At 45.2% G+C, this 27,576-nt stretch overlaps 1 protein-coding gene across 1 annotated transcript in view; it reads right to left on the reverse strand.

The window, feature by feature from the left end:
• MAEA (macrophage erythroblast attacher, E3 ubiquitin ligase) overlaps positions 1-27,576 on the reverse strand; it is a 1,186,461-nt gene that overhangs the window by 704,551 nt on the left and 454,334 nt on the right. The window contains exon 5 of the mRNA XM_044062323.1: positions 11,827-11,949. Coding sequence (XP_043918258.1) covers positions 11,827-11,949 — 123 coding nt within the window. The remainder of the gene's footprint in view (positions 1-11,826; positions 11,950-27,576) is intronic.

Here is a 27,576-nt window from a genome sequence, read left to right on the forward strand (position 1 = left end):
AAAATATCTGGATGCAGCATCCATTCGTGAGCATCCGTGGTAGTCCTGCTTAAGCTGTCTGCTAGTGAATTCTCTTTTCCTGGTACAAATCTGGCCTGCAGTTGGATGTTGAGATTCAGGGCCAAGTTCCACAGGTCCATTGCCATCCGGCATAGAGGGTATGAATGTGTGCCTCCCTGTTTGTTGATGTACCAAATGACTGTGGTATTGTCCGTCCTTATCAGCAGGTGTCCTTGCTGGATGAATGGTCTGAATGCCTCGATTGCATGTTTCACTGCCAGCATCTCCTTTAGATTTATGTGTAGATTCAGCTGGTCTTGTGACCATAGGCCTTGGATACACTTGTCTTCCATGTGTGCCCCCCAGCCTAGGTCTGAGGCATCCGTGGTGATGGTCTGCCTTGGATGTGGTTTGTGGAAAGGCAATCCTCTGTTTATCTGACAGGCCTGAGCCCACCACAGGAATTCTTTTTTCAGACATGGAATGATTGGTATCTGGGCTTCTAGACTGTGTCTGTGTTGAGACCATACATTCCTTAGGTACCATTGTAACTTTCTCATATGCAGCCTGGCATGTGGGATCAATATTATGCAGGATGCCATGTAACCCAGGGCCTGCAGGACTTTCCTTGCAGTAAGCTGAGTTTGTCTTGTTAATGCCATGAAATAGACTGCTAGTTGCTTTTGTTTTTCCTCTGTGAGAAAAGCCATCTGAGTTATTGTGTCCAGTTCTGCGCCCAAAAATGTTATCCTTTGGGATGGCACTAGTCTTGATTTTTGTATGTTGACTGTGTATCCCAAGGCTTGCAGCAGTTGTATGACATTGGCCAAATCCTTTATTAATTTTGTCTTGTTGTCCGCTTGTATTAGGCAGTCATCCAGGTATGGGTAGATTTGAATTCCCTGAAGCCTGCAATGAGCAATTACTGATGCCAGGCATTTCGTGAATACTCTGGGTGCAGTAGATAAGCCAAAGGGCAATGCTGAGAATTGATAATGCTCTGATCCTGCAAGAAATCTGAGGTGTCTTCTGCAATCTGGTCGTATAGGGACATGCAGGTATGCCTCCTTGAGATCTAGAGTCACCAGCCAAGACCCCTTGCCCAACATGGGAAGAAGTTGCTGTAGGGTCAGCATTTTGAATTTTGGAACAATGAGGTATGTGTTCAGTGCGGACAAATCGAGAATAGGCCTCCATTGATTTTCTTTTCTTGGTACAAGGAATAGTCTGGAGTAAAATCCTTGGCCTTGTTCCATAGATGGTACCTTTTCTATTGCTCTCATCCTTAGTAAACTGTTGATTTGTTTTAGAGCCTCTGATTTCTGGCTTGGTGGAAGGTTTGGCATTCCTTTCTCTTTTGGTAGAGTGTGGAAGTGAAACCTGTAGCCCTTGTCTATTGTTTGTAAAGTCCATTTGTCTCCTGTAATACAATGCCAATTTCTTGAGAATAAGGCTAGCTTTCCGCCCAAGGGTGCTTCCAGTTGTTCCCTGGTAGGCGGAATCAGAGCCAAGTCATTGTGTCTGTCCTGTAGAAGTGGTTGCAGTTGCAGCTGTGGCGGCACTTCTTTGGTTGGCAGGTTGCCACTGACGACCCCTGTAGGCACCCCTAGATTGACCTCTGCCTCTTGGGCATCTATTTCTGCCTCTCTGTGCTCTGGAGGTGTCTGGAAAGGACCAATTCTTTGAAGGCCAATTTCTGCTAAACCTCGGAGGTTGGACCTGCAAAAATCCTTGACTGTTTGGACAGATTTTGCTTTTTCTTCCACTTTCTTTAGAACCTCCTGTGCAGGGGAGCCAAACAAACTTTGTTTCTCCATAGGGGCATCCAGGAGTTTTGACTTAACATGGTCTGGTAAGGATTGTTCTTTTAACCGGCATGCCTTCAATCACTGCTCCAGTCATAGCTGATCTAAATGAAGCCTCCAGTGCATCATAGCCACATTTTAAGAAATGATTACTGACCTGCTGAGAATTGTGTACCAAATCCTGAAGGGACTTACGGTCTAAAGGTTCAGGAGAGGCCAGCTTTTTATTCAGCTGATCTAACAAAAATTCCTGGTACTGTATCATGTGAAATTGACAGTTTAAAGCCCTGGCAGAAAGAGTAGCAGATGTATAAACCTTTTTACCCCATCTCTCTAATGCTCTAGATTCTATTTCAGATGGTAGTGGGTTTTTGACAGAGGCAGCTGCAACACCTTTAGGGCCCTGAGAAATGGTTTCTGGGTCTGCAGCATGAGCCTTATACAAGTGGTAGTGAGAATCCGGGACCCTGTAGTATCTGTCAGGCTTTGCAGGGGCCGGGGGAAGAGAATCAGGGGCAGTACTGGCATCATTGTATGCATCATCAACAACTGATAGTACAGGTGGAATGGCTAAAGGCCTATGCTGTGGTAAGTGTAAAAAAGTCCTTAGCCTTTTCCTAGAATCAGAATAATCCTGACCCTGCCATTGGAAGTGTTCCCTCATTGAGTGTAGGGTTTCCCCAAAAGAAAATTCTTCTGGAGGAGAGGCAGAAGGAATGGAGTCTTCTGCATCAGAATCCTCATAAGGTGAGTACGGGCCTTCCTGATGGTCCGATACATCTGAACCATCCAAGGAGTAGTCAGAGGACAGAGGTTCAGGGGGTTCAGTCCTAGGCCTCTTTTCAGGAGGGGGTTGAGAGGCCCTGTCTGGGTGAGGATGGGTTCCCCTGATCAGAGAAATAAGGTCCTCAGCAAGGCTGAGAATCTGGGAACTTGAGGTAGGCCTGTGAGAGTGAGCTTTTGAAGGTAAGGCCTTGGAAAGTCTGGCTACTTTAGCCCTGGAAAAGGCCTTGATAGACATAGAAACAGGGGGTCTAGCTGCCCCACGTGCAGGAGTAGAGATGTCCAACGGAATAGTGTCAGACAACTCTTGTGTGCCTGCTACTTCAGCAGGAATTTCTGTAGCCGACTCAGCCATGGCCTGTGTGGCCTCGGTTATCGGAGGCATGCTTTCGGCCGAAGGGAGAACCGAGGTCTCGGTTGAAGCCGAAACCGAGACACTCGCGGTAGGCCTAACCGTGGTTTCAGCCGAAACCACGGGCCGCGAGTGTCGGTCCTTTTCCTTGCGTTTTTTAGCTAAATGTGTAGTCGGAGTCTCCAACGGCATTTTATATGCAAAAGTGGAGCCAAAAAACTCTTCTGCAAACTCCGACCGACGTCTAAGAGTCCATCGGTTGAAGGAAGCACAGGCTAAACAAGCTGATACGTCGTGGTCTGGGCCTAAGCAAGGAAGGCAGTAAGAGTGGAAATCCTTATGAGGTATTTGTTTACCAGCAAGTTAAACAATTATTTACTTTGTCTGACATCGGCTGAGGCAAGAAAGAGTCCCCAACGGGGTACTTAGCTTTTTAGAAGTCTTTGGTACGCTGAAATCTCTGGATCTGACCGACCGGCACTTGCGAACATCTTCTGCTTCGGGCACCGCGCGGCAAGAAAGACTGAGGAAAATGGCGTCGGCTGATGCCTTTATACCCCAGCAGCTATGACGTCAGGTGAAGTGCGACATCAGCCGAGGCCAGACCCAGACTTTGGAATCCGGCCGACCAAAGGGCTGCCTGAGGCAGGACAACCCCATTTGTTATGACTGCAGATGCATCCTTGAAGGACATCCCGGTAATACCCGTCAGGCTTGACTGGGGCTGGAGGTAAAGAGTCTGGGTTAAGGCAGGACTCCGAATACACATCATCAAGGATATCCAAGACAGGGGGTATAGCCAGAGGCCTGTGTTGAGGGAGCAAGAGAAAATCCCTAAGCCTTTTCTTGGAGTCTGAGTACTCTTGACCTTCCCAGTGGAAGTGTTCCCTCAAGGTATGCAAGGTTTCCCCAAAAGAGTAATCCTCAGGGGGGGGGGAGAGACAGAGGGAATGGACTCCTCTGCATCAGAATCTTCAAAAGGGGAGTATGAATGTTCCTGGTCATCAGAATGTTCTGAAATAATGGAAGCCTGGTCCGACGAGGGGGATTCTTCCTCCACTCTGGTCCTTTTTTCCGGGGGGGGGGGGTTGAGAACCCCTGATAAGAGAAATTACGTCTTCAGCCATTTTGAGCATCTGCTTTTTAGGCATGGGGTCTTGAGAAGGGCCCTGTGGGGTTTGTTTTTTAGTGAAAGCCTTGATGGAAAAAGAAGAGGAAGGCCTGAAGACACCTTGAGAGGAGGCAGACCTGTCTAAACTCTGAGTTTCACTGCCAAGAGTGGCTTCGGTATCTGTAGTCGGGGTGTGGGCCGAAGAGCCTGCGACCTCGGGTACAGAAGACACCGCCAATGAAGTGTCGTCGGTAGTCAGGGGCTGCGTAGGAGCCTTGCTGAGAACTGGACCACCTGTAATCGGCTTTGGCGTGGTGTCGGTAGAGGCCACGGACCTCGTGTGTCGGTCTTTATCTTTGCGTCTTTTAGTCAAAACTGGAGTCGGAGTATCCGACGACATTATGTAGTTAAAATTTTTGCCAAAAAAGTGCTGGACGAACTCCGCCCGACACTTAGTCGTGCGTTTGTTGAATGTAGCACAAAAACGGCAGGCCGAGACGTCGTGGTCTGGGCCTAAGCAAGGAATGCAGAGGGAATTAAAATCCTTATGCGGTATTTGCTTCCCACATGAAATACAATTATTAACTTTGTCTGACATCGGTCTGAAGCAAGAAAAGTTTCCCCAACGGGGTACTTAGCTTTCAAGAAGACTTCAGTTGCAGATATTCGTAATCTCAGGAGCTGGCCGACCGGCACTTGCGAACTGCTTCTGCTTCGGGCACCGCGCGGCAAGAAAAACTGAAGAAAATGGCGTCGGCTGGTTCTTTTATACCCCTGTTGCACTGACGTCAGGGAAGAAGCGACGACAACCGACGCCGGACTTACACTTTGGAATTCGGCCGACCGAGGACCCGCCTGACGGCAGGAAAACCCATCTGATGTCCTTCAAGGATGCATCTGCAGTCCTAACAAATGGGTTGTCCTGGCCTCAGGCAGCCCTTCGGTCGGCCGGATTCCAAAGTCTGGGTCTGGCCTCGGCTGATGTCGCACTTCACCTGACGTCATAGCTGCAGTTCAACGGGTATAAAGGCATCAGCCGACGCCATTTTCCTCAGTCTTTCTTGCCGGCGCCAAGCAGAAGCTGTTCGCAAGTGCCGGTCGGTCAGAACCAGAGATTGCTACTACCAAAGACTTCTAAAAAGCTAAATACCCCGTTGGGGACTCTTTCTTGCCTCAGCCGATGTCATAAAAAGTGAATAACTGTTTAACTTGTGGGAAACAAATACCTCATAAAGATTTCCACTCTTACTGCCTGCCTTGTTTAGGCCCAGACCACGACGTAGCAGCTTGTCTAGCCTGTGCTTCCTTCAACCGACGGACTCTTAGACGTCAGTCGGAGTTTGCAGAGGAGTTTTTCGGCTCCGCTTTTGCTTATATCATGCCGTCGGAGACTCCAACTTCACAATTAGCTAAAAAGCGTAAGGAAAAGGACCGACACTCGTGGTCTGTGGTTTCGGCTGAAACCGCGGTTATGCCAACCGCGAGTGTCTCGGTTTCGGCTGAAACCGAGTCCGCGGTTCTTCCTTCGGCCGAAAGCATGCCTCCTTCTACCGAGGCCTCTTCCAGCATGGCTGAATCTGCTACGGAAAATCCACCTGCTCTTACAGTTTCTCAGGATTTATCAGATGCTATCCCCTTAGATGTATCTACTCCTGCATGTGGAGCTGATAGGCCCCCTGCATCCATGTCAATTAAGGCTTTTGCCAGGGCTAAAGCAGCTAAATCTTCAAAGGCCGTGCCTGCTAAAACCCCCTCTCACAGGCCTAGCTCTAGTACTCAAATGCTTAGTGTCTAGCAGAGGATCTCATTTCTTTGATCAGGGGAACACAGTCTCATCCTGACAGGGCCTCTCACCCACCTCCAGAGAAGAGGCCTAGAGCAGAGCCCCCTGAACCGGTTTCTTCAGATTACTCCTCTGATGATTCAGAAAATACAAATCCTCCAGAAGGCCCTTATTCTCCATATGAGGACTCCGATGCAGAGGATTCCATACCTTCTGCCTCTCCTCCTGAGGAATTTTCTTTTGGGGAAACCTTGCATGCTATGAGGGAACAATTTCAATGGCAGGGCCAGGATTTTTCAGACTCTAGGAAAAGGCTTAGGACCTTTTTACATTTACCTCAGCATAGGCCTTTAGCTATCCCTCCAGTACTTACCAGTTGTGGATGATGCATTTAATGATGCTTGTACTGCCCCTGACTCACTGCCTCCGGCCCCTGCTAAGCCCGACAGAATCTACAGGGTTCCGGACACACATTATCATTTGTATAAGGCTCCAATTGCAGATCCTGAAACTATTTCACAGGGCCCCAAAGCTGTAGCAGCTGCCTCTGCCAAAAACCCCCTCCCCTCTGAAAGAGAATCTGGGGCATTGGAGAGATGGGGTAAAAAAGTTTATACTTCTGCTACTCTTTCGGCTAGGGCCTTAAACTGTCAATTCCACATGATTCAGTATCAGGAATTTCTGTTAGATCAGCTCACTAAAAAACTGTCCTCGCCTGAGGCTTTAGACCGTAAGTCCCTTCAGGATTTGGTGCGTAACACTCAGCAGGTCAGTAATCATTCCTTAAAATGCAGCTATGATGCACTGGAGGCTTCCTTTAGATCAGCTATGACTGGTACAGTGATCAGAAGGCATGCATGGTTAAAAGAGCAATCCTTACCAGACCATGTAAAGTCAAAGCTTCTAGATGCTCCCATGGAAAAGCACAGTTTGTTTGGTTCCCCTGCACAGCAAGTGTTGAAGAAGGTGGAAGAAAAAGCTAAATCTGTCCAGACAGTCAAGGATTTCTTACAGGTCCAGCCTCCGAGGTTTAGTAGGAACTGGCCTTCCAAGAATTGGTCCTTTCCAGACACCACCAGAGCACAGAGAAGCAGAAATAGACGCCCTAGAGGCAGAGGTCAATCCAGAGGTGCCTACAGGGGACGTCAGTGGCAGCCTAACAGCCAGAGAAGTACTGCCACAGATCCAGCCACTACCATAGGACAATCACAGTGACTTGGCTCTGAAACCGCCTACCAGGGAACAACTGGGAGCACCTTTAGGCGGAAAGCTAGCCTTATTTTCAGTAAATTGGCATTACATTACAGGAGACAAATGGATTTTACAGACAATAGACAAAGGCTACAGGTTTCACTTCCATACTCTTCCAAGGAAGAGAGGAATGCCAAACCTACCTCCAAACCAAAGGACAAACGCTCTACAGCAAATAGACCACTTACTAAGGATGAGAGCTATAGAAAAGGTACCGGCTATGGAACAAGGACAAGGATTTTATTCAAGGCTTTTCCTGGTACCAAGAAAGGAAAACCAATGGAGACCTATCCTCGACCTGTCCGCTCTAAACACATATCTCATTGTTCCAAAATTCAAAAAGCTGACCCTACAGCAACTTCTTCCCATGCTGGGCAAGGAGTCTTGGCTGGTGACTCTGGATCTCAAGGAGGCATACCTGCACGTCCCCATACGACCAAATTGCAGAAGATACCTCAGATTTCTTGCAGGATCAGAGCATTATCAATTCTCAGCATTGCCTTTTGGCTTATCTACTGCTCCCAGAGTATTCACAAAATACCTGGCATCAGTAATTGCTCATTGCAGGCTTCAGGGAATTCAAATTTATCCGTACCTGGACAACTGCCTGTTACAAGCGGATACCACTCTATTTCATGGCATTAACAACGCAGAACCAGCTTACAGCAAGGAAAATCCTGCAAGCCCTGGGTTACATGGCATCCTGCATAATATTAATTCCACATGCCACACTACATATGAGGAAGTTGCAATGGTACCTGAGGAATTTACGGTCTCAGCACAAGCACAGCATAGAAACCCAAATTCCAATAATTCCATGCCTGAAGCAAGAATTCCAGTGGTGGGCCCAGGCCTGTCAATTGAACAAAGGACTGCCCTTCCACAGGCCTCACCCAAGCCAGACTATCACCACGGACGCCTCAGACCTCGGTTGGGGGGCACACATGGTGGACAAGTGCATACAAGGCTTATGGACTCAAGACCAGATGAACCTACACATAAATCAAAAGGAGATGCTGGCAGTAAAACAGGCAATTCAGACATTCAGACCATTTCTTCAACAGGGTCATTTGCTATTAAGGACGGACAACACCACAGTTATGTGGTATATCAACAAACAGGGAGGCACACATTCATATCCTCTATGCCGGATGGCAATGGACCTCTGGAATGTGGCCCTGAGCCTCAACATTCAGCTCCAGGCCATATTTGTGCCAGGAAAAGAAAATATACTAGCAGACTTCTTAAGCAGAACCACCACGGATGCCCACGAATGGATGCTGCATCCAGACATCTTCAAAACCATCACAAGGAAATGGGGACTGCCAGAAATAGACCTGTTCGCATCCCCACACAACCACCAATTAAAATTCTGCACAAGGACATACCACCCACTTGCTTGGAAGGTGGACTCCCTATCCTTCAGTTGGGAAAACCTGACAGCATATGCATTCCCACCTCTTCCTTTGATGCACAAAGTGCTACTGAAGATCAAAGAAGATCACCCGAGGATCATCTTGATAGCTCCAGACTGGCCGAGGCAACATTGGTACCCGCTACTGAGGAGTATGTCCCGGGAACACACATGGCCTCTACCCCTACTACCTCTACTGCTAACACAGAACAACTTCAAAATCCTGCATCCAAACTTGAAAACACTGCAGCTAGCTGCTTGGAACATTACATAAGGCAAAATAACCCAGATTTATCTCAAAGGGTTAAAGACATTATCTTGGAGGCTCAGACCCTCAACAAGGAAAACTTATTCAGCAAAATGGAAAAGATATCTCATTTGGAGTGCAACAAAAGGAGTAGATGCATCATTGGCAAACATAGCTAACATCCTGGAATACTTAGCAGAGCTTTTCCACAATGGTCTGTCTTACTCCTCCATTAAGATTCATGCATCAGCAATTTCAGCAGAATACAACATGGATCCTCCAGTCTTTTCTCAACCTCTACTCAGGCAGTTTCTCAGAGGAATTAAAATGTAAAGCCACCAAGGAAACCACCATTGCCTACATGGGACTTGAACTTTGTGTTAGAAAAGTTGACACTCCCCCCTTTTGAACCAGCAGCAACAGCAGAATTACAGTACTTATCTTGGAAAACTGCATTCCTGCTTGCAATCACTTCAGCTAGAAGGGTTTCTGAATTACAGGCATTAATGGCAGTACAGCCCTTCCTTATCTTCCATCAGGATAGAGTGTCCATGAGAACTAATCCTACCTTTATGCCAAAGGTGGTCTCCAGGGTATCATTAAACCAAGCAATACACCTACCAACATTCTTCCCCAACCCGCAGAACAGGGGGGAAAGAAAAACTCTTGCATACCTTGGATGTACACAGACAATTGCACTACTACCTGGACAGAACCAAGAACAATAGAAAAACTGACCAGCTTCTGGTAGCATATGCAACAGGAATGGAAGGAAAAGCAATTTCAAAACAAACAATCTCAAAATGGATAGGAAATTGCATTAGATTTTGTTACTCTTTTCATGGAAAGGCAACTCCAGAAAACATCAGACCTCACTCCACAAGGGCTACAGCCACTACTACAGCTTTCTTACGAGGAGTGGCTACCAAAGACATTTTAGAGGCTGCTACTTGGAGCTCCGTGCATACATTTGCCAAGCATTATAATCTACCTTTATACTCCAGATCCCGAGCAGGTTTTGCCACTGCTGTTTTGCAAGGGATCTTAATTACATCATAAACTCTTAGTGCCTCCTTAGTGCCTCCTCCCCCAGTTTGGCTATGGTATCCTACCCATTTGTTAGGACTGCAGATGCATCCTTGAAGGACATAGTACAGTTTTGTACCTACCATAAATGTAGATGTCCGAGAGGTATGCATCTGCAGTCAGGATTACCCACCCTCCTTCCCCTCTGTGGTACTCCTAGGGTATTTGCCCATCTTATAGCTAGCTGGGGGAATCTATTATGGTGTATTTGTTTGTATATATGTATATACATGTTTATTTCTATTTGCTCTCTATTGTTTGGAAACATTTGCATTTATCCAAATTTAGCCTTCCTAGAGGGCACCTGGCATCTGGGGCAAGAAACACTGAGGAAAATGGCGTCGGCTGATGCCTTTATACCCGCTGAACTGCAGCTATGACGTCGGGTGAAGTGCGACATCAGCCGAGGCCAGACCCAGACTTTGGAATCCGACCGAAGGGCTGCCTGAGGCCAGGACAACCCATTTGTTAGGACTGCAGATGCATACCTCTCGGACATCTACATTTATGGTAGGTACAAAACTGTACTTTATGACTGCAGCTGTATGCACGATGAACATCATCAGATTCGGATAGGCTTCAGTATTCAAGTGTAATTGGTTACAGAGTCTGAACACCACCACCAATTATAACAATATAAGACATTGTGATAAACGTCACAGAGTTACTATGAAACAAAAATGTCCAACTGTCTGATCAATGAAGGTAAGCATTGGAAGACTGCATCTGATGGGGCTGACATCAGATGAGAGCTGAGGGACAGTAGGTATACACCGCATCATGAGAGATTGGAGCTTGAGCTCTGGAAAATCTACTGTGTAGAAAAAGTTGCCAGCTTGGGTGTGCCAAGAAGGCAGATAGCCCAACAGTCAAGATTGAGAGAGAAGACACTACACCAGCCAGATAGACCTTTATTCAGGTATTATATCTCAGTGACGGCTTAGCATTCACAAGTTATTAACAGTGTCTTTGTATGGTTACTGCAGACGAGAAAATATTTTTTTTTTTTGCACCTCATTGGTCATGTTGCCTGTTGACCCTCAGACTCTCCTTCACTCGACTAAGCCCATTCATTCACTTCATCAGGTGGGAGCTAACTGGGGGGGGGGTTATCATCCCTGAAGCCATCAATGGGGGGCTGACCATTTTTTTGTATTTTCTCCTCATCCCTACTGCATATCCACTCAGCACAGTGTTTGGGGGGGGGGGGGGGCATGCAACAGGCTGTCCACAAAAGACTTCTCCTCACTTCAGCAAGGAAGTATTTATATTTAATTTATTAGTAGCCTTCAGGCAGCCCGGTCTCTCCACCCTCAGCATAACAGACACTCTCTCATGTCTCTATCAGGCTGACTGCTTCACCCTGTGTGCCTCAAAGTGTATGCAAACACTTCTGTTTCCTTGATGGAGGTTAGTGGGCCATAAGCCCCTTTACTCCTCCTCTTTCAACCTGGCTCCTGCACTGCTGGGGCCTCTAATACAACCCTGGTCATTTGGGTCAAAGTAAAGGCCCATTCCTCTAGGCCACACAGCTAGGTTTACAGAACAGTCCATCAGTGAGAAAGCAGTTAGAAATCTGGCTGTGACTTAGGGGGTTGGGATTACACTAGAAAATGATTTCATAATTACAAAAACGTATTAAAATTTGTTTTTATATGTAATGTGGAACGGAAAGGAGTCCTGTGTGTGTTATGAAAAGTAAGGAACTGGCTTTGTTTCGACAGTGGTGCTGAATGATCAGGTGACATTTTTGAGCTCTCTCCATTATTCATGGAAGACATTTTATTTTGCAGACAGTTTCTTTTGAGAATGCATGTAGCAAAAACTGTCCCTGTAGTTTAGGAAACACACACACACACACACACACACACACACACACACACACACCTTCCATTTGGGTGAACTGACAATGTATTTCCCACAAGAACAATTTTCAGACTAATACCACTAACTCTCTTCTAGCTGCTCAGTGTGGGTCCATTTGCAGCACATACCTTCATTTTTCTAAGCCTGGATTTGTTGTCATGACACCAAGCCAAACAAGTAGCAGTCTCTTGCCTTTCTAAAGATTCTTCAACTTCCTTAGCTGTAAGGAACATCTCGATATTTACCAAGTCCTAGGAAAAACAAAGGTTCAGTCAGAAGAATCTAGCGTGTACTTGTGGAAAAAATTCCATTACTTATTTACTTTTAATTTTCAGCTTGGCTTGCCAGTGAATAGCTATTTTATTCCTCATAACTAAATGCAGCAGCAGGACACCCTCCTAACTGTATTTTACAGTTAACACCAAATCATAATAACCACAAAGAAATGCAACATAAGACAATATCTGCAAACATTAGCAATAGACAAGGTTATGTAATTAAATGCACAGTACTGCAAAACATCAAAAAAAGTAACAGTGCTTATGTGGGCCCTGCCAGAATATTATACAAATTCCAACAAGCTATGGAGGAATAAAACAAAGGTGAAACAAGAATGTGCTTAATAACCTCTGGCACCATACTGGCAATTCTTTATTGTTTGCTTACCAGAGTACTAGATTGATCCACCAGACCCCATTTTATCCACAGTCTGGAAGTGCAGTTTGGCTAAGTGACTTGCTCACACCTGCATATAAGGCAAATGGAGGCTGACTGAATCAAACCCTAAAAATTAAATGAAACAGATGTAATGAGGCTGATTTTTCCCTTGCTGTTCATTGTGAATGTAAACATTTTAATTATGCAAAATGGCTTTTTCTGCAGGTGGCATTTGCAAAACTTGTTGTTTCAAGTGGTGGTGCTGCGGTAGCGTTGTCGCCTCACAGTAAGACGCTGTCCGGTTCGATTCTCAGCTAGAGCATCTTCTGCGTGAAGACATGCATGAATGGGCATACCTTTGTTGAAGGTTGTGCGTCAGGGCTGGTAACTCGGCACGTAAAAATCAACTACCAATCATTAGCGGACCAGAGTTCCACTGTGGCGACCCCTAACCGGGAAAAGCCGAAAGACACAAGAAGTTGCAATCATATTTTCATGGAGTTCCTGGTCAGAAGACTAGAGCAAAGGAACCTAGGTCTATAATCATCATGACGTTATAGAATCTTTTAAAGACTTCTAAACACTACCAATGGTATGAAAACATAGGTGGCCTTGTTGGCCACTTTAATTACTATAGCTCATAAAAAGAAGACCTAGTAGGTCATGGAAAAACAGTTGCCCAAACGTGAGAATGGAAAAAGGGAGAGGCGGGCCTTCACACCTCCACATGTACTATAAGAAAGCAAGAAAAGAAAGAGGAAGAAAAAATGGAGATCTTCCAGATGTTATAACTCATCTAGAAATGGTGGATTCTACATGGAAATTACAAGAAAAATACTTTATCACCATCAGTCTCAAAAATGTGATACACAAGTTAAATACTAATGTCTTATTTCCAGTTTTCAACTGCGGTCTCATATGGCAGCGTAAACCAAAAGAATGAGTTACAAACAAGTAAGGTGAACCACAATGGGAGGAGAGCTTGTAAACAACTCTCAGGAAGTCCAAGAGTCTAAGAATGTCATCACTTGCATGCAACTGGAGATAAAAAAAAAAAAAATTTCTGAAACTAAAGAAATGAGATTTTCATAAAAAAAGGAAAATCTCCACATGCAGTATGTCCCACAAAAGCAGTCATGCCTTTACTGAAATCACATGAGTAATTTCCTTGCTGCATACCATCAATGAATCATCTGCAAAGAACTACATCAGAGCCAGCACACTGATGTATGGACAGGGCGTCTACAAGGATTAGTCTTGCGCAGGACCCATTTTTTTTGTTTTTTTTTTCACTTTATGGCACTATGTTGCAGTGGTTGGAGACTGGCACTTGTGCAGACATACGAAGAGTGAACATCAATGCAGCATGGATGGGAACTCCCATGGGCATATGTTTTATCATCTGTACACTCCCTTTGGGGAAATATAGGGGTAAAAAATGAGACGCTTAGATCGTACACTTCAAGTTCCTCTTCCACACCTCAAAGAAGGCTGAATGCTCTATCACTGCCCAAACATTGGCAGCCTTGGCCTGGAAGGTAAACTGGCCAGTATAGACAGTACTGAGGAAAACAGCAGGAATGACTTCCTGGAGAAGGTCAGCTTGGCCAAGGGGTCAAAAGTAGTATTAAATCAAAGACATACTTAAGAAACAAGGTTGGTTTCCTGTCCAGTAGTAAAAGAAATGACATGAAACAACAAAATGTCTCCAAAACAAAAGAACCATTTAAGAAATGTTGCGCAAACATTTGTAGCAAGGAGTTGTTGCAGTTTTTGCCAAGCAAGGAGCACTACACTGCTTCAGTTCCGACAGCAAATACAATAACAGTCACTGACTTCTGCTGCTAGCAATGCAATGAAGACCACCCGTGATCTGCTGATCACATCCCCTTACAGTTTGCACCCCACCCTAGCAATGCCTCCCTCCTTCTATATGGAACCTGAAGATGTTCTTTTAACAGAATCTAAGTCATTCCACTACTTTTTGTGAACACTTTCAGCCTTTTTTCTGAAAGACTTATTCTACTTTCTCTGGGTTAGAGCTCCCAAAAACATCTAACCATTTGACAACTGCCATCAACCAGCAAAATGTCCTGCTCTGCAAACTATTACCCTACTCCCCAAACAGAGAGCTCAGATCTGAGGACATGTCTCCGCTTGAGATTTCTAAATCATGCAACTCACTGAGTAACTCAGTTTTCTCAAACTGTGTTTGAAAAGCATGGAAAGTACAGTTGTGTACACTTATCATAAATGTAGATGTTCGAGTGTATTCACTGTTGTAGTCATTAAATTTGGGGGTAATCTGCTGGCAGGTTGCCCTCAGTCGGCCTGAATAACAAAGTCTTGGGTCCTGCTTCGGTTGCTGTCTCCTCTTCCGTGACGTCAGGTCATCAGGGGTATTAAACATGCAGCCGACGCCATTTTAATCAGTTTTTCTTGTATATATATATATATATATATATATATATATATATAAACAGCAATATATGTAAATGCACTTTAAGCAACATAAACTTTACCTTCATCTTAAAGCAAATACACCACAAAGGCTTTAGAATATACTGAAGGAAAGAGAAGTTCTAGAAAAGGAGGATGGCGGGTGGGTAACTCGGAGTGCAACAGTGAATACACTTGAACATCTACATTTATGGTAGTGTACACAACTGTACTATATTCTTCGTGTTTCACTGTTGCAGTCATTACATTTGGGTAAAATCCCAAAGCTGTGGATGGAAATAAATAGCATTAGGAGGGGCTATAAGGCCCTGCAGAACTGCAGTGGCAAAGCCTGCCCTGGATTTAGAGAAGAGAGGCAAATGATAATGCTTTGTGAAGGTATGAACAGAGCTCCAAGTAGCAGCTTCTACAATGTCTTTGGTTGGAATTCCTCTGAGAAAGACTGCTGAGGTAGAGGCAGCCCTGGTGTTATGTGACCGGATTCCCTTGGGCACAGGTTTACCATGATGCAAGTAGCAGAAACGAATGCAGTGGCTTATCCACTTAGAAATAGTCTGCTTTGATATAGCCTTCCCCTCTGATCCTGAAGCAAATGCCACCAGTAGTTGCTCAGACTTTCTTAGAGATTTGGTCCTGTTTAAGTAGAATCTTAGTTGTCTGTGCACGTCCAATGAATATAGAATCAGCTCCCTCTTGTTCTGCGGATTTGGATAAAAAGTTGGCAAGTGAATAGTTTAGTTAAGAGTCACACTGGATACCACCTTAGGCATAAAGGCAGGATTGGTCCTGAGGGACACCCTGTCCGGGTAAAATGTAATAAAAGGCTCCACAGCCATGAGAGCCTGTAGTTCTGAAACCCTTCTTGCTGAAGTAATTGCCAAAAGGAAAGCTGTTTTCCAAGATAAAAATTTTATATCCACAGTAGCTGCCGGTTCAAAAGGAGGCAGACTGAGTTTTTCCAGCACATAATTGAGGTCCCATGCAGCAATTGGTGATCTTCTGGGAGGCCTTAAATTTTTGGCCCCTCTAAGACACGGTTTTAGCAGAGGATGAGAAATGATGGGAGGCTCCGTGTTATAATGAGCCGAGATGGCAGAGGCATGGATTTTTATTGAAGAAAAAGATAGGCCCTTGTCAAGCATCTCAGTCAAGTATTGTAAAATGTGAGGGATATTTGGTTTTGCTGTGTCCGTTCCTTGTGCTTAGTTCCAAGCACAGAATCTCTTCCATTTATCAGCATAAGATTTTCTAGTACTAGGCCTTCTGGCTTCCAAAATGACATCCATCACAGATTTACTGAGAGGTGTTGTTTGAATAATTACATGATCAGCCATGCTGCAAGGTTCAGAGTTTGGAGCCGAGTGTGCAGAATTTGATTGTTCTGCTGAGGCAGTAGATGAGGTAATTTGAGGCAAGTTCCAAGGAGGGAGTGGAGACGTATTCCTTAGAATTGGGTACCAGTGCTGGCGAGGCCAGTCCAGAGCAATTAGGATCATTTTTGTTTTTTCCTGTCTGACCTTTAGTAAGACCTTGGAGAGAAGAGGCAGAGGGGGAAAGCCATAGACTGATAGGTTTTTCCAACTGAAGGATAGGGCATCCACTTTCCATGCTTGTCTGTTTAAGACCTTGTGCAGAATTTGTCCAGTTGATAATTTTGGGGAGAGGCAAGTAGATCTATGTCTGGGCTCCCCCATTTCTGTGTTACCATGCAGAAGATTTGTGGATCCAGTTTCCACTCGTGCGGGTCCATCAGATTTTTGCTTAGGTCGTCTGCCAGAGCATTTTGTTTTCCTGGCAGGAATGGAGCTTGAAGATGTACTTGGTAAGTCAAGGCTGTGTTCCACAATCCCATGGCTAGTCTGCAAAGAGGGTAGGAATGTGTACCCCCCTGCTTATGTAGCACATTACCATGGTGTTGTCCGTCTTTATCAGTAGTTGTCCTGGATGAAGTAAGTCCTTGAAGGCTGTCAGGGCATTCTGAACAGCTAGCATCTCTTTCTGGTTGATATGCAGATGCATTTGTTTTGGGCTCCATATGCCCTGAATGCATTTCCCCACCAGATGGGCCTCCCAAGCATAGTCTGATGCGTCTGCAGTTAGGGTTTGGGTGGCAAGGGGTAGAGTGAATGACAGTCCCTTGTTTTGGTGACATGTCTCTGCCCACCAAAGAAGCTCCTGTTGTAGGCAGGGAATGAGAGGAATAATTGTTTCCAGGCTGTGACAATGTTGACTCCATAAACTTTTTAGGAACCATTGAAGTTTCCTCATATGCAGTCTTGCATATGGAATTAATAGAATGCAGGATGCCATGAACCCCAAAGCCTGCAGAATTTGTCTTGCAGATAACTGGGTTTTTGTTGCCATCTGTTTGAAGTATGTTGTCAGTTGCCTTTGTCTGGCGTAAGGTAAGCCATCAGGTAGTTGTATTCAAGCTTGCACCCAGGAATGTAATTTGAGAGGGTACCAGTTGTGATTTCTTTTCGTTTATTGTGTACCCTAGGCATGTTAGAAGCCTTTTTACAAACGTCAGATGCTGAAGAAGAATGTCCTTGTTCTCTGCTTGAATGAGACAGTCGTCCAGGTAAGGATAAATTTGTATGCTTCTTTGTCTGCAAAATGCAATTACTGGTGCCAGGCACTTTGTAAAGACCCTGGGCGCAGTAGATAAGCCAAAGGGCAGTGCAGAGAATTGGTAATCCATAAAACCTGCCTTGAAGCGGAGGTATCTTCTGCACAATTCCCTTATTGGGATATGCAGGTATGTCTCTTAAGTCTAGAGTCACTAACCAAGCGTTCCTGCCCAGCATAGGCAGTAGCTGTTGTAAAGTCAGCATTTTGACTTTTGGAATGTCCAGGAACATGTTCAAAATTGATAAGTCCAGTATTGGATGCCAGGCATTGTCTTTTCTAGGTACCAGGAACAGTCTTGAATAAAAACCTTGTCCTTTTTCATGTTCTGGTACTGGTTGAACAACCCCCATATCCATGAGGGACGTAACATGTTTTTGAGCCTCTGCCCATTGATTTTGTGGCAGATCTGGCCAACCATTTGGAATTGGCAAAGTATGGAAATGAACTCTGTACCCCTGGGATACTATGTTTAATACCCACTTGTCCTGGGTAATTAACTGCCAATTTTGAGCATGAAGTGCCAATTTCCCCCCCAAGGGGGCTGCCAAAAGATAAGTGCTTGATGATGGTAGAGGGAAGTCATTGAGACTGCTTACTGTAGGGTTGTGCTTAGTTTCCTCCAGATTTGGAGGTGGAGGCACCCCATTGCATTGACCTGCAAGAACCCTGTGATTGGTATCTAGAGCCTTTTGAGCACCTGGATTTGCCTTGAGAGGCTCTGTTAGAGAGAGGAAAGGACCAATTTTTAGTAGGCCAGTGCCTACTGAATCTGAGTGACTGCACTTGTAAGAAATCTTTTACAGTTTGCATAGATTTAGCTTTGTCTTCCATTTTCTTTAACATCTCTTCTGTCTTACTGCCAAACAGAGTATCATGCTGTAAAGGGGCATCCAACAACTTAGCTTTAACATGACCAGGCAGATTTTGCTCCTTGAGCCAGGCATGCCTTCTAACAACATATCCAGTAACTGCGGCCCTGCAAGAGGCATCCAAGGAATCAAAACCACATTACAAAGTATGCTTTCCAACCTGTTCTGCTGCATGCAATAATTCCTGTAATTCTTTATTTTCCACACAATCAGAAATCAACATAATTTTCTGTTTCAATAAGCCCATAACATGCTGTTGATATTTAAGCATTATGAAACTGGCAGTTTAAGGCCCTAACTGCCAAGGTTGCAAACGTATAAACCTTCTTTCCCCATCTATCCAGCGCCCTGGAATCTCTATCAGAGAGGGTTGGATTTTTGGCTGTAGAGGCCTTTACACCTTTGGGATGTGAGATAGTTTCAGGATCAGCAGCAGAATTTTTGCATAGAAATTTGTGGGAGTCAGGAACCCTGCAACATCTGTCTGGCTTACTAGGAGCCGGAGGTAGGGAATCAGGAGCCATGCTCTATTCCGAAAACACATCAACAATGTCTAATACAGGAGGTATAGCCAAAGGCCTATGTTGAGGAAGAAGGAAATCCCTAAGCCTCTTTTTTGACTAAGAGAAATCCTGACTCTCCCAATGAAAATGTTCCCTTAAAGTATGCAAGGTTTCTCCAAAAGAATAATCTTCAGTAGGGGATGCAGATGGGATGGATTCTTCTGCATCTGAATCCTCATAGGGTGGTATAGAAAATTCCTGATCAGAAGAGGAATCAGAAGAAATGGAAACCTAATCTGAAGATTCATAAAGAGTTTCTTACCTAGGCCTCTTAGCGGGGGGGTTGGAAACCCCTGATCAAGGTAATTAAGTCCTCAGTCATTTTGATAATCTGTTTTTTAGGCATAGGGGCCTGAGCATGTGGCTCATGTGTCGGTTTTATAGACTTAGAAGATGTTTTTGATCTTGTTTTTGAAGCTGGCGTTGGTTTTATATAAAAAAGTGTGGCCTGAAAACACCCTCAGAAGCCGGTGCCTGCTCAGCGGCTCCTGACCCATCCAAGAGAGAGACATCCGCGGATTCAATACTCTTAGAATCTCGCAGCATACCAGACTCCACATGGGTCTCGGTAAAGGCCTGCGACTCAAAAGTAGTGAGTATCAGGGGTTGCAAAAGCACCTCAATGAGTACTGGTGAACCGGCGACTGGCTTAGGAGAAGCTTCGTCGTCAGTTTTGGACCTTGACGGTCTGTCCCTAGGGTGAATTTAAAAACAAGTTTTCCCAGTTTGTGATGGGCAAAGGAAACAGAGATGATCAGTTTTCTGAAAATTCTTTGTTCTATGGAAAAAAGATAGATTAGTACATAAAGTAACTATCTTTATGGAAAATCATATAGAGTGGTTTTGAAGAGTGTTTGGAGTTCAGAAACTCGCCAGGTGGAAGTAATAGCCACAAGGAAGATTGTTTTCCCAAGAAAGAAATCTGAGGTCAGAATTCGATGAAGTCTCAAATGGGGGCTGAACCAAGCTCTGTCACATAACTGTGAGATCACAAGGTGGAGTAGGATCTTTTAATTGGTGGTCTAAGCAGAAAGGTGCCTTTAAGGAATGTTTTACACAGTCTGGATGAAGCTAAAGGAGAAGCATTATCTCCAGCGTGATAATCAGAGATGCACTGCTAGCTGAACTTTGATGGTGGAAAAAGTACAGTTTTGTACCTACCCATAAATGTAGATGTCCGATAGGTATGCATCTGCAGTCATAACATATGGGTTGTCCTGACTCAGGCAGCCCTTCGGTCAGCCGGATTCCAAAGTCTGGGTCTGGCCTCGGCTGATGTCGCATTTTCCCCAACGTCAGAGCTTCTGGGGTATAAAGGCATCAGCCGACGCCATTTTCCTCAGTGTTTCTTGCCCCAGATGCCAGGTGCCCTCTAGGAAGGCTAAATTTGGATAAATGTTGAAAATTCCAAACAGTAGCAAGCAATATATATATATATATATATATATATATATATATATATATATATATATATATATATATATACATATATACATACAAACAAATACACCATAATAGATTCCCCCAGCTAGCTAAAAGGGGGGGGTAAGCACCCTAGGAATACCACAGAGGGGAAGGAGGGAGGGTAATCCTGACTGCAGATGCATACCTATCGGACATCTACATTTATGGTAGGTACAAAACTGTACTATGTCCTTCAAGGATGCATCTGCAGTCATAACATATGTGTAGAATACCATAGCCAAACTGTGGGAGGAGGTACTAAGATAATGATGGTGTAGTTAAGATCCCCTGTAAAACTGCAGTTGCAAAACCTGCTCGGGATCTGGAGTATAAAGGTAGATTGTAATGCTTGGCAAATGTATGCATGGAGCTCCAAGTAGCAGCTTCTAAAATGTCCTTGGTAGCCACTCCTCGTAGGAAAGCTGTAGTGGTGGCTGTGGCTCTTGTGGAGTGAGGCCTGATATTTTCAGGAGTGGTCTTTCCATGAAAAGAGTAGCAGAATCGAATGCAATTTCCTATCCATTTTGAAACTGTCTGTTTGGAAATTGCTTTTCCTTGCACTCCAGTTGCATATGCTACCAGAAGTTGGTCAGTTTTTCTGCTGGTTTTAGTTCTGTCCAGACAGTAGCGTAGTTGTCTGTGTACATCCAAGGTGTGCAATAGTTTTTCCCCCCTGTTCTGTGGGTTAGGGAAGAACGTAGGCAAATGAATAGCTTGGTTCAAGGATACCCTGGATACCACCTTTGGCATGAAAGTAGGATTGGTTCTCAGAGACACTCTATCCTGGTGAAAAATAAGGAAAGGCTGCACTGCCATTAATGCCTGTAACTCGGATACTCTTCTTGCTGAAGTGATTGCTAGAAGGAAAGCAGTTTTCCAAGATAAGAATTGTAAGTCTGCTGATGCTGCTGGTTCAAAAGGGGGTAGTGTTAATTTTTCCAGCACAAAATTGAGATCCCATGCAGGCAGAGGGGGTTTCCTTGGAGGTTTAACATTTTTGATCCCTCTTAAAAATTGTCTGAGGAGAGGGTGAGAAAAGATAGGAGGATCCATGTTGTATTCTGCTGAAATTGCTGAAGCATGAATCTTAATGGAAGAATAGGACAGGCCATTGTGGAACAGTTCTGCTAAGTATTCTAGGATGTGTGCTAGGTTTGCCAGTGTGACATTTGTACCCTTTGATGCACTCCAAATGAGGACTCTCTTCCATTTAGCTGAGTATGTTTTTCTTGTGGAGGGTCTGCGAGCCTCCAGGATAATGTCCTTGACCCTCTGAGATACAACAGTTTGGTTTTGTTTTAAGCAATTTTCCAGGCAGTTAGCTGCAGCGTTTTCAAGTTTGGATGCAGGGTCTTGTAGTTGTTCTGCGTTAGAAGTAAAGGCCATAGGGGTAGAGGCCATGAGTTCATCCGAGACATGCTTCTCAGTAGCGGATACCAATGCTGCCTTGGCCAGTCTGGAGCTATCAGAATCACCTTTGGCTGTTCCTCCCTGATCTTCAGTAGAACTTTGTACATCAATGGGAGGGGTGGAAAGGCATAAACTGTTAGGGCCTTCCAGCTGAAAGAGAGGGAGTCCACCCTCCAGGCTTGTGGGTGGTATTCTCTTGAGCAGAATTTGTTCAGTTGGTGGTTGAGTGGGGAGGCGAACAGGTCTATCTCTGGTATTCCCCATTTCTTTGTTATAATTTTGAAGATGTCTGGATGCAGCATCCATTCGTGAGCATCCGTGGTAGTTCTGCTTAAGCTGTCTGCTAGTGAATTCTCTTTTCCTGGTACGAATTTGGCCTGCAGTTGGATGTTGAGATTCAAGCCTGGGTTCCATAGGTCCATTGCCATCCGGCATAGGGGGTAGGAATGTGTGCCTCCCTGTTTGTTGATGTACCACATGACTGTGGTATTGTCTGTCCTTATCAGCAGATGTCCTTGCTGGAGGAATGATTTGAATGCCTCGATTGCATGCTTCACTGCCAGCATCTCCTTTAGATTTATGTGTAGATTCAGCTGGTCCTGAGACCATAAGCCTTGGATACACTTGTCTTCCATGTGTGCTCCCCAGCCTAGGTCTGAGGCGTCCGTGGTGATGGTCTGCCTTGGTTGTGGTTTGTTGAAAGGCAACCCTCTGTTGGTCTGGCAGGCCTGAGCCCACCACAGGAACTCTTTTCAGGCATGGAATGATTGGTATCATGGTTTCTAGACTGTGTCTGTGTTGAGACCATACATTCCTCAGGTACCATTGTAATTTCCTCATATGTAGCCTGGCATGCGGGATCATGATTATGCAGGATGCCATGTAACCCAGGGCCTGCAGGACTTTCCTTGCAGTAAGCTGAGTTTGTCTTGTCAAAGCCATGAAGTATACTGGGAGATGTTTTTGTTTTTCTTCTGTGAGAAAAGCCATCTGAGTTATTGTGTCCAGATCTGCACCCAAAAATGTTATCCTTTGGGATGACACTAGTCTTGACTTCTGGATGTTGACTGTGTATCCCAAGGCCTGTAAAAGTTGTATGATATAGGCCAAATCCTTTATTAGTTTTGTCTTGTTGTCCGCTTGTATTAGGCAGTCGTCCAGGTATGGGTAGATTTGAATTCCCTGAAGCCTGCAATGTGCAATTACTGATGCCAGGCATTTCGTGAATACTCTGGGCGCAGTAGATAAGCCAAACGGCAATGCTGAGAATTGATAATGCTCTGATCCTGCAAGAAATCTGAGGTGTCTTCTGCAATCTGGTCGTATAGGGACGTGCAGGTATGCCTCCTTGAGATCTAGAGTCACCAGCCAAGACTCCTTGCCCAACATGGGAAGAAGTTGCTGTAGGGTCAGCATCTTGAACTTTGGCACAATGAGATATGTGTTTAGAGCAGACAAGTCGAGAATAGGCCTCCATTGAGTTTCTTTTCTTGGTACAAGGAATAGTCTGGAGTAAAATCCTTGGCCTTGTTCCATGGATGGTACCCTTTCTATTGCTTTCATCTGAAGTAAATTGTTGATTTGTCTTAGAGCCTCTGGCTTCTGGTTTGGTGGAAGGTTTGGCATTCCACTCTTTTTTGGTGAAGTGTGGAAGTGAAACCTGTATCCTTTGTCTATTGTTTGCAATGTCCATTTGTCTTTTGTAATGAAATGCCAGTTTTTTGAAAATAAAGCCAACTTTCCGCCCAAGGGTGCTTCCAGTTGTTTCCTGGTAGGCGGAATCAGAGCCAAGTCATTGTGTCTGTCCTGTGGAAATGGTTGTAGTTGCAGCTGTGGCAGTACTCCTCTGGTTGGCAGGGTGCCACCGACGACCCCTGTAGGCACCTTTTGACTGACCTCTGCCTCTTGGGCGTCTATTCCTGCCCCTCTGTGCTCTGGAGGTGCCTGGAAAGGACCAATTCTTTGAAGGCCAGTTTCTGCTGAACCTCGGAGGTTGGACCTGCAGAAAATCCTTGACTGTTTGCACAGATTTAGCTTTTTCTTCCACTTTCTTTATAATGTCCTGTGCAGGGGAGCCAAATAAACTTTGTTTCTCCATTGGAGCATCGAGGAGTTTAGACTTGACGTGGTCTGGCAAGGCTTGCTCTTTTAGCCGGGCATGCCTTCGAATCACTGCTCCAGTCATAGCTGATCTAAATGAAGCCTCCAGTGCATCATAGCCACATTTTAAGAAATGATTACTGACCTGCTGAGAGTTGTGTACCAAATCCTGGAGGGACTTATGGTCTAAAGGTTCAGGAGAGGAAAGCTTTTTATTCAGCTGATCTAACAAATATTCCTGGTACTGTATCATGTGGAATTGACAGTTTAAAGCCCTGGCAGAAAGAGTAGCAGATGTATAAATCTTTTTTCCCCATCTCTCTAATGCTCTTGACTCTCTTTCAGAGGGCAGGGGGTTTTTGGCAGTGGCAGCTGCAACATCTTTTTGGCCCTGTGAAATAGTTTCTGGGTCTGCAGCATGGGCTTTATACAAGTGGAAGTGAGAATCCAGGACCCTGTAATATCTGTCAGGTTTGGCAGGGGCCGGGGGAAGAGAATCAGGGGCAGAACTCACATCATTGTATGCATCATCAACAGAAAGCACAGGTGGTATGGCTAAAGGCCTATGCTGTGGCAAGTGTAAAAAGGTCCTTAGTCTTTTCCTAGAATCAGAAAAATCCTGACCCTGCCATTGAAAGTGTTCCCTCATTGAGTGCAAAGTCTCCCCAAAGGAAAATTCTTCTGGGGGGGGGGGGGGGAGGCAGAAGAAATAGAGTCTTCTGCATCCGAATCCTCATAAGGTGAGTATGGTCCTTCCTGATGGTCTGTTAAATTAGATCCATCCGAGGAATAGTCAGAGGAGAGAGGTTCAGGAGGTTCAGTCCTAGGCCTTTTGTCAGGAGGAGGTTGTGAGGCCCTGTCTGGGTGAGGTTGGGAACCCCTAATCAGAGATATAAGGTCCTCAGCAAGGCTGAGAATCTGAGAACTTGAGGAAAGCCTCTGAGAGGTAGATTTTGCTGGTAAAGCTTTTGAAATCTTAGCTGCTTTAGCCCTGGAGAAGGCCTTAACAGACATAGAAGCAGGGGGCCTAGCTGCCCCACGTGCAGGTGTAGAAATGTCCAATGGAATGGTGTCGGACAGTTCTTGTGCGCTTGCTTCTTCGGTAGGAATTTCTGTAGCCGACTCAGCCGGGGCCTCTCTGGCCTCGGTTGTCGGAGGTATGTTTTTGGCAGAAGGAAGAACCGAAGACTCTGTTTCAGCCGAAACAGAGACACTCGCGGCAGGCCTAACCGTGGTTTCAGCCGAAACCGCGGGCCGCGAGTGTCGGTCCTTTTCCTTGTGTTTTTTGGCTAAATGTGTAGTCGGAGTCTCCGACGGCATTTTATATGCAAAAGCGGATCCAAAAAACTCTTCTGCAAACTCCGACCGACGTCTAAGTGTCCGTCGGTTGAAGAAGGCACAGGCTAAACAAGCTGAAACATCGTGGTCTGGGCCTAAACAAGGAAGGCAGTAAGAGTGGAAATCCTTATGAGGTATTTTTTCCCACAAGTTAAACAATTATTTACTTTGTCTGACATCGGCTGAGGCAAGAAAGAGTCCCCAACAGGGTACTTAGCTTTTTAGAAGTCTTCGGTAGCTGAAATCTTTGGATCTGACCGACCGGCACTTGCGAACAGCTTCTGCTTTGGGCACCGCGTGGCAAGAAAGACTGAGGAAAATGGCGTCGGCTGATGCCTTTATACCCCAGAAGCTCTGACGTCGGGGAAAATGCGACATCAGCCGAGGCCAGACCCAGACTTTGGAATCCAGCCGACCGAAGGGCTGCCTGAGGCAGGACAACCCATATGTTATGACTGCAGCTGCATCCTTGAAGGACATCTACCATCTCCTTAAAAAACTGATGCCAGGAAATCCAAAACAGCAGGAATGGGTTCAGTAAACAAATCAAATGGTCTTTGCTGTGGCTAGATTGAGAATATTTTCCATTTACTCCTGTGTAATTTCCTTGCTGCAAGTTTCCGTAGAAGAAAGCCTGGAGTGTCTAGCCATCAATGAAACTGAAGAAGCTACAAAGTCAACTTGAGGCCTGGAATGTTGAGGGATGAGATGCCACTGTCCAAGGAAGACACAAAAGGTGAGACTACAGGTAAGGAAACCAAACTTGCTGAGGCCAGAAAAAGGGCAATGAGGATAACCTTGCTCTTCAACCAGAATGCTTTCTGAAGAAATTTAAGGATTAGAGGTAGGGGAGGGTAAGTGCACAGAAGACTGGAGGGCCAAACACAGACTAGAGCATCTCTGTGACTTCCCCTGAACGGGAATTGGCGTGAGAAATCTACTGCACTTGTTGCTGAGGATGAGGTGAAGAGATCGCAGCAAGGTTGACCCCATCTGTGTAAATTCCTATCCACCACTGCAGGATTGAGAGACCACTCCTGAGGCATCAGAATAGTTCTGCTGAGCTTGTCTGCTAGAAAATTTTATTTCGCCGGTACGTACTTTGCTACTAGAAAGTGGTTGGAAAAGATCTCCCACTGCCAGACTCTCATTGCTTCTCAGCAAAGGGGAAGGATCTGGTTCCCCCTCTGTTTGTTGATGTATCATACCACTGACATATTGTCTGTCTGGATAGCAGTTGTCCCTAACGGAAGAAGTCCTGAAAGGCCTGGAATACTAAAAACATTCTAGCAGACAAGCTCAGCAGAAATATTCTGATGCCTCATGAGTGGTCTCTCAGTCATGCAGTGGTAGCGTTGTCGCCTCACAGCAAGAGGTTCTCAGGTTCGATTCTCAGCTGGAGAGCCTTCTGTGTTGAGTCTGCATGTCCTCCCTCCATTTGTGTGGGTTTTCTCTGGGTACACCGGTTTCCTCCCATGTTACAAAGACATGCGTCTGTAGCATTTTTCCCCTGGCCTCCACTGAAAATTGGCTTCGTTCCAAGTCTGACTTTCCCGGTAAACAAATGTTAAATAAACAAACAAAAAATAATTTAATTAATTAATTAAAAATGGCCACTCTCCACTCCAAGAGACTTAGATGAAGAATAATCTATTCAAGGCACATGGTTCCCAGAACAGTCCAGCCCAAGAAATGCCACCATCCCAATTGGGAAGCATCCATGGTTAGTGTGGTGTTTGAGGGAGGAAGGATAAAGGAACATCCTCGACAAATGTGGTTGGACTGCAACCAGGGAGCCCTGCCAACCCGAGAAAGGTTGATAGGATGATTCAGTGGATGTCAAAGAATCGACCATTGTACTGCCATAGTCCATTGGAGAATTCACATGTGAAAGCGAGCAGTGGGTAGTAGGGTAACTGCTGCAGCCATCGAACCTAATGCCTGAAGTACCAAGTTCTGCCGGAGGGAAAGGATGTGATAAGATCTGAATGACATGTAGTCTCAAAGTACGGATTCTGTTCTGTGGTAGAAAATGATTGATAGTGTCCAGGCGAGCTCCTTTGAAGTCCAAGACTTCAACTGGCTGAAGATGAGACTTGTAGGAATTGTGATCCCTAGTGACTGAAGCAGGCAGAGTAAGTAATCCATGGTTTCCTTGAGTAGATGCCTGGTTGGAGCAGTGAAGAGCCAGTTGTCCAAATAAGGAAACTCTGAATCCCCATAGTCTGAGATGAGCTACTACCACTGACATACACCTAGTGAGCACCCTGGGGGCTGTGGTGAGACCAAAGCGCAAGGCTCTGAACTGATAATGACTGACCCCTAGCCAAAAGTGCAAATACCTCAGAGCACCTATTCAATTTGATGCGATAGTATGCATCCTGAA

Source organism: Protopterus annectens, chromosome 2.part1 (assembly GCF_019279795.1).
Source record: "Protopterus annectens isolate FY-2018-M chromosome 2.part1, PAN1.0, whole genome shotgun sequence".
Taxonomy (NCBI): Eukaryota; Metazoa; Chordata; order Ceratodontiformes; family Protopteridae; genus Protopterus; species Protopterus annectens.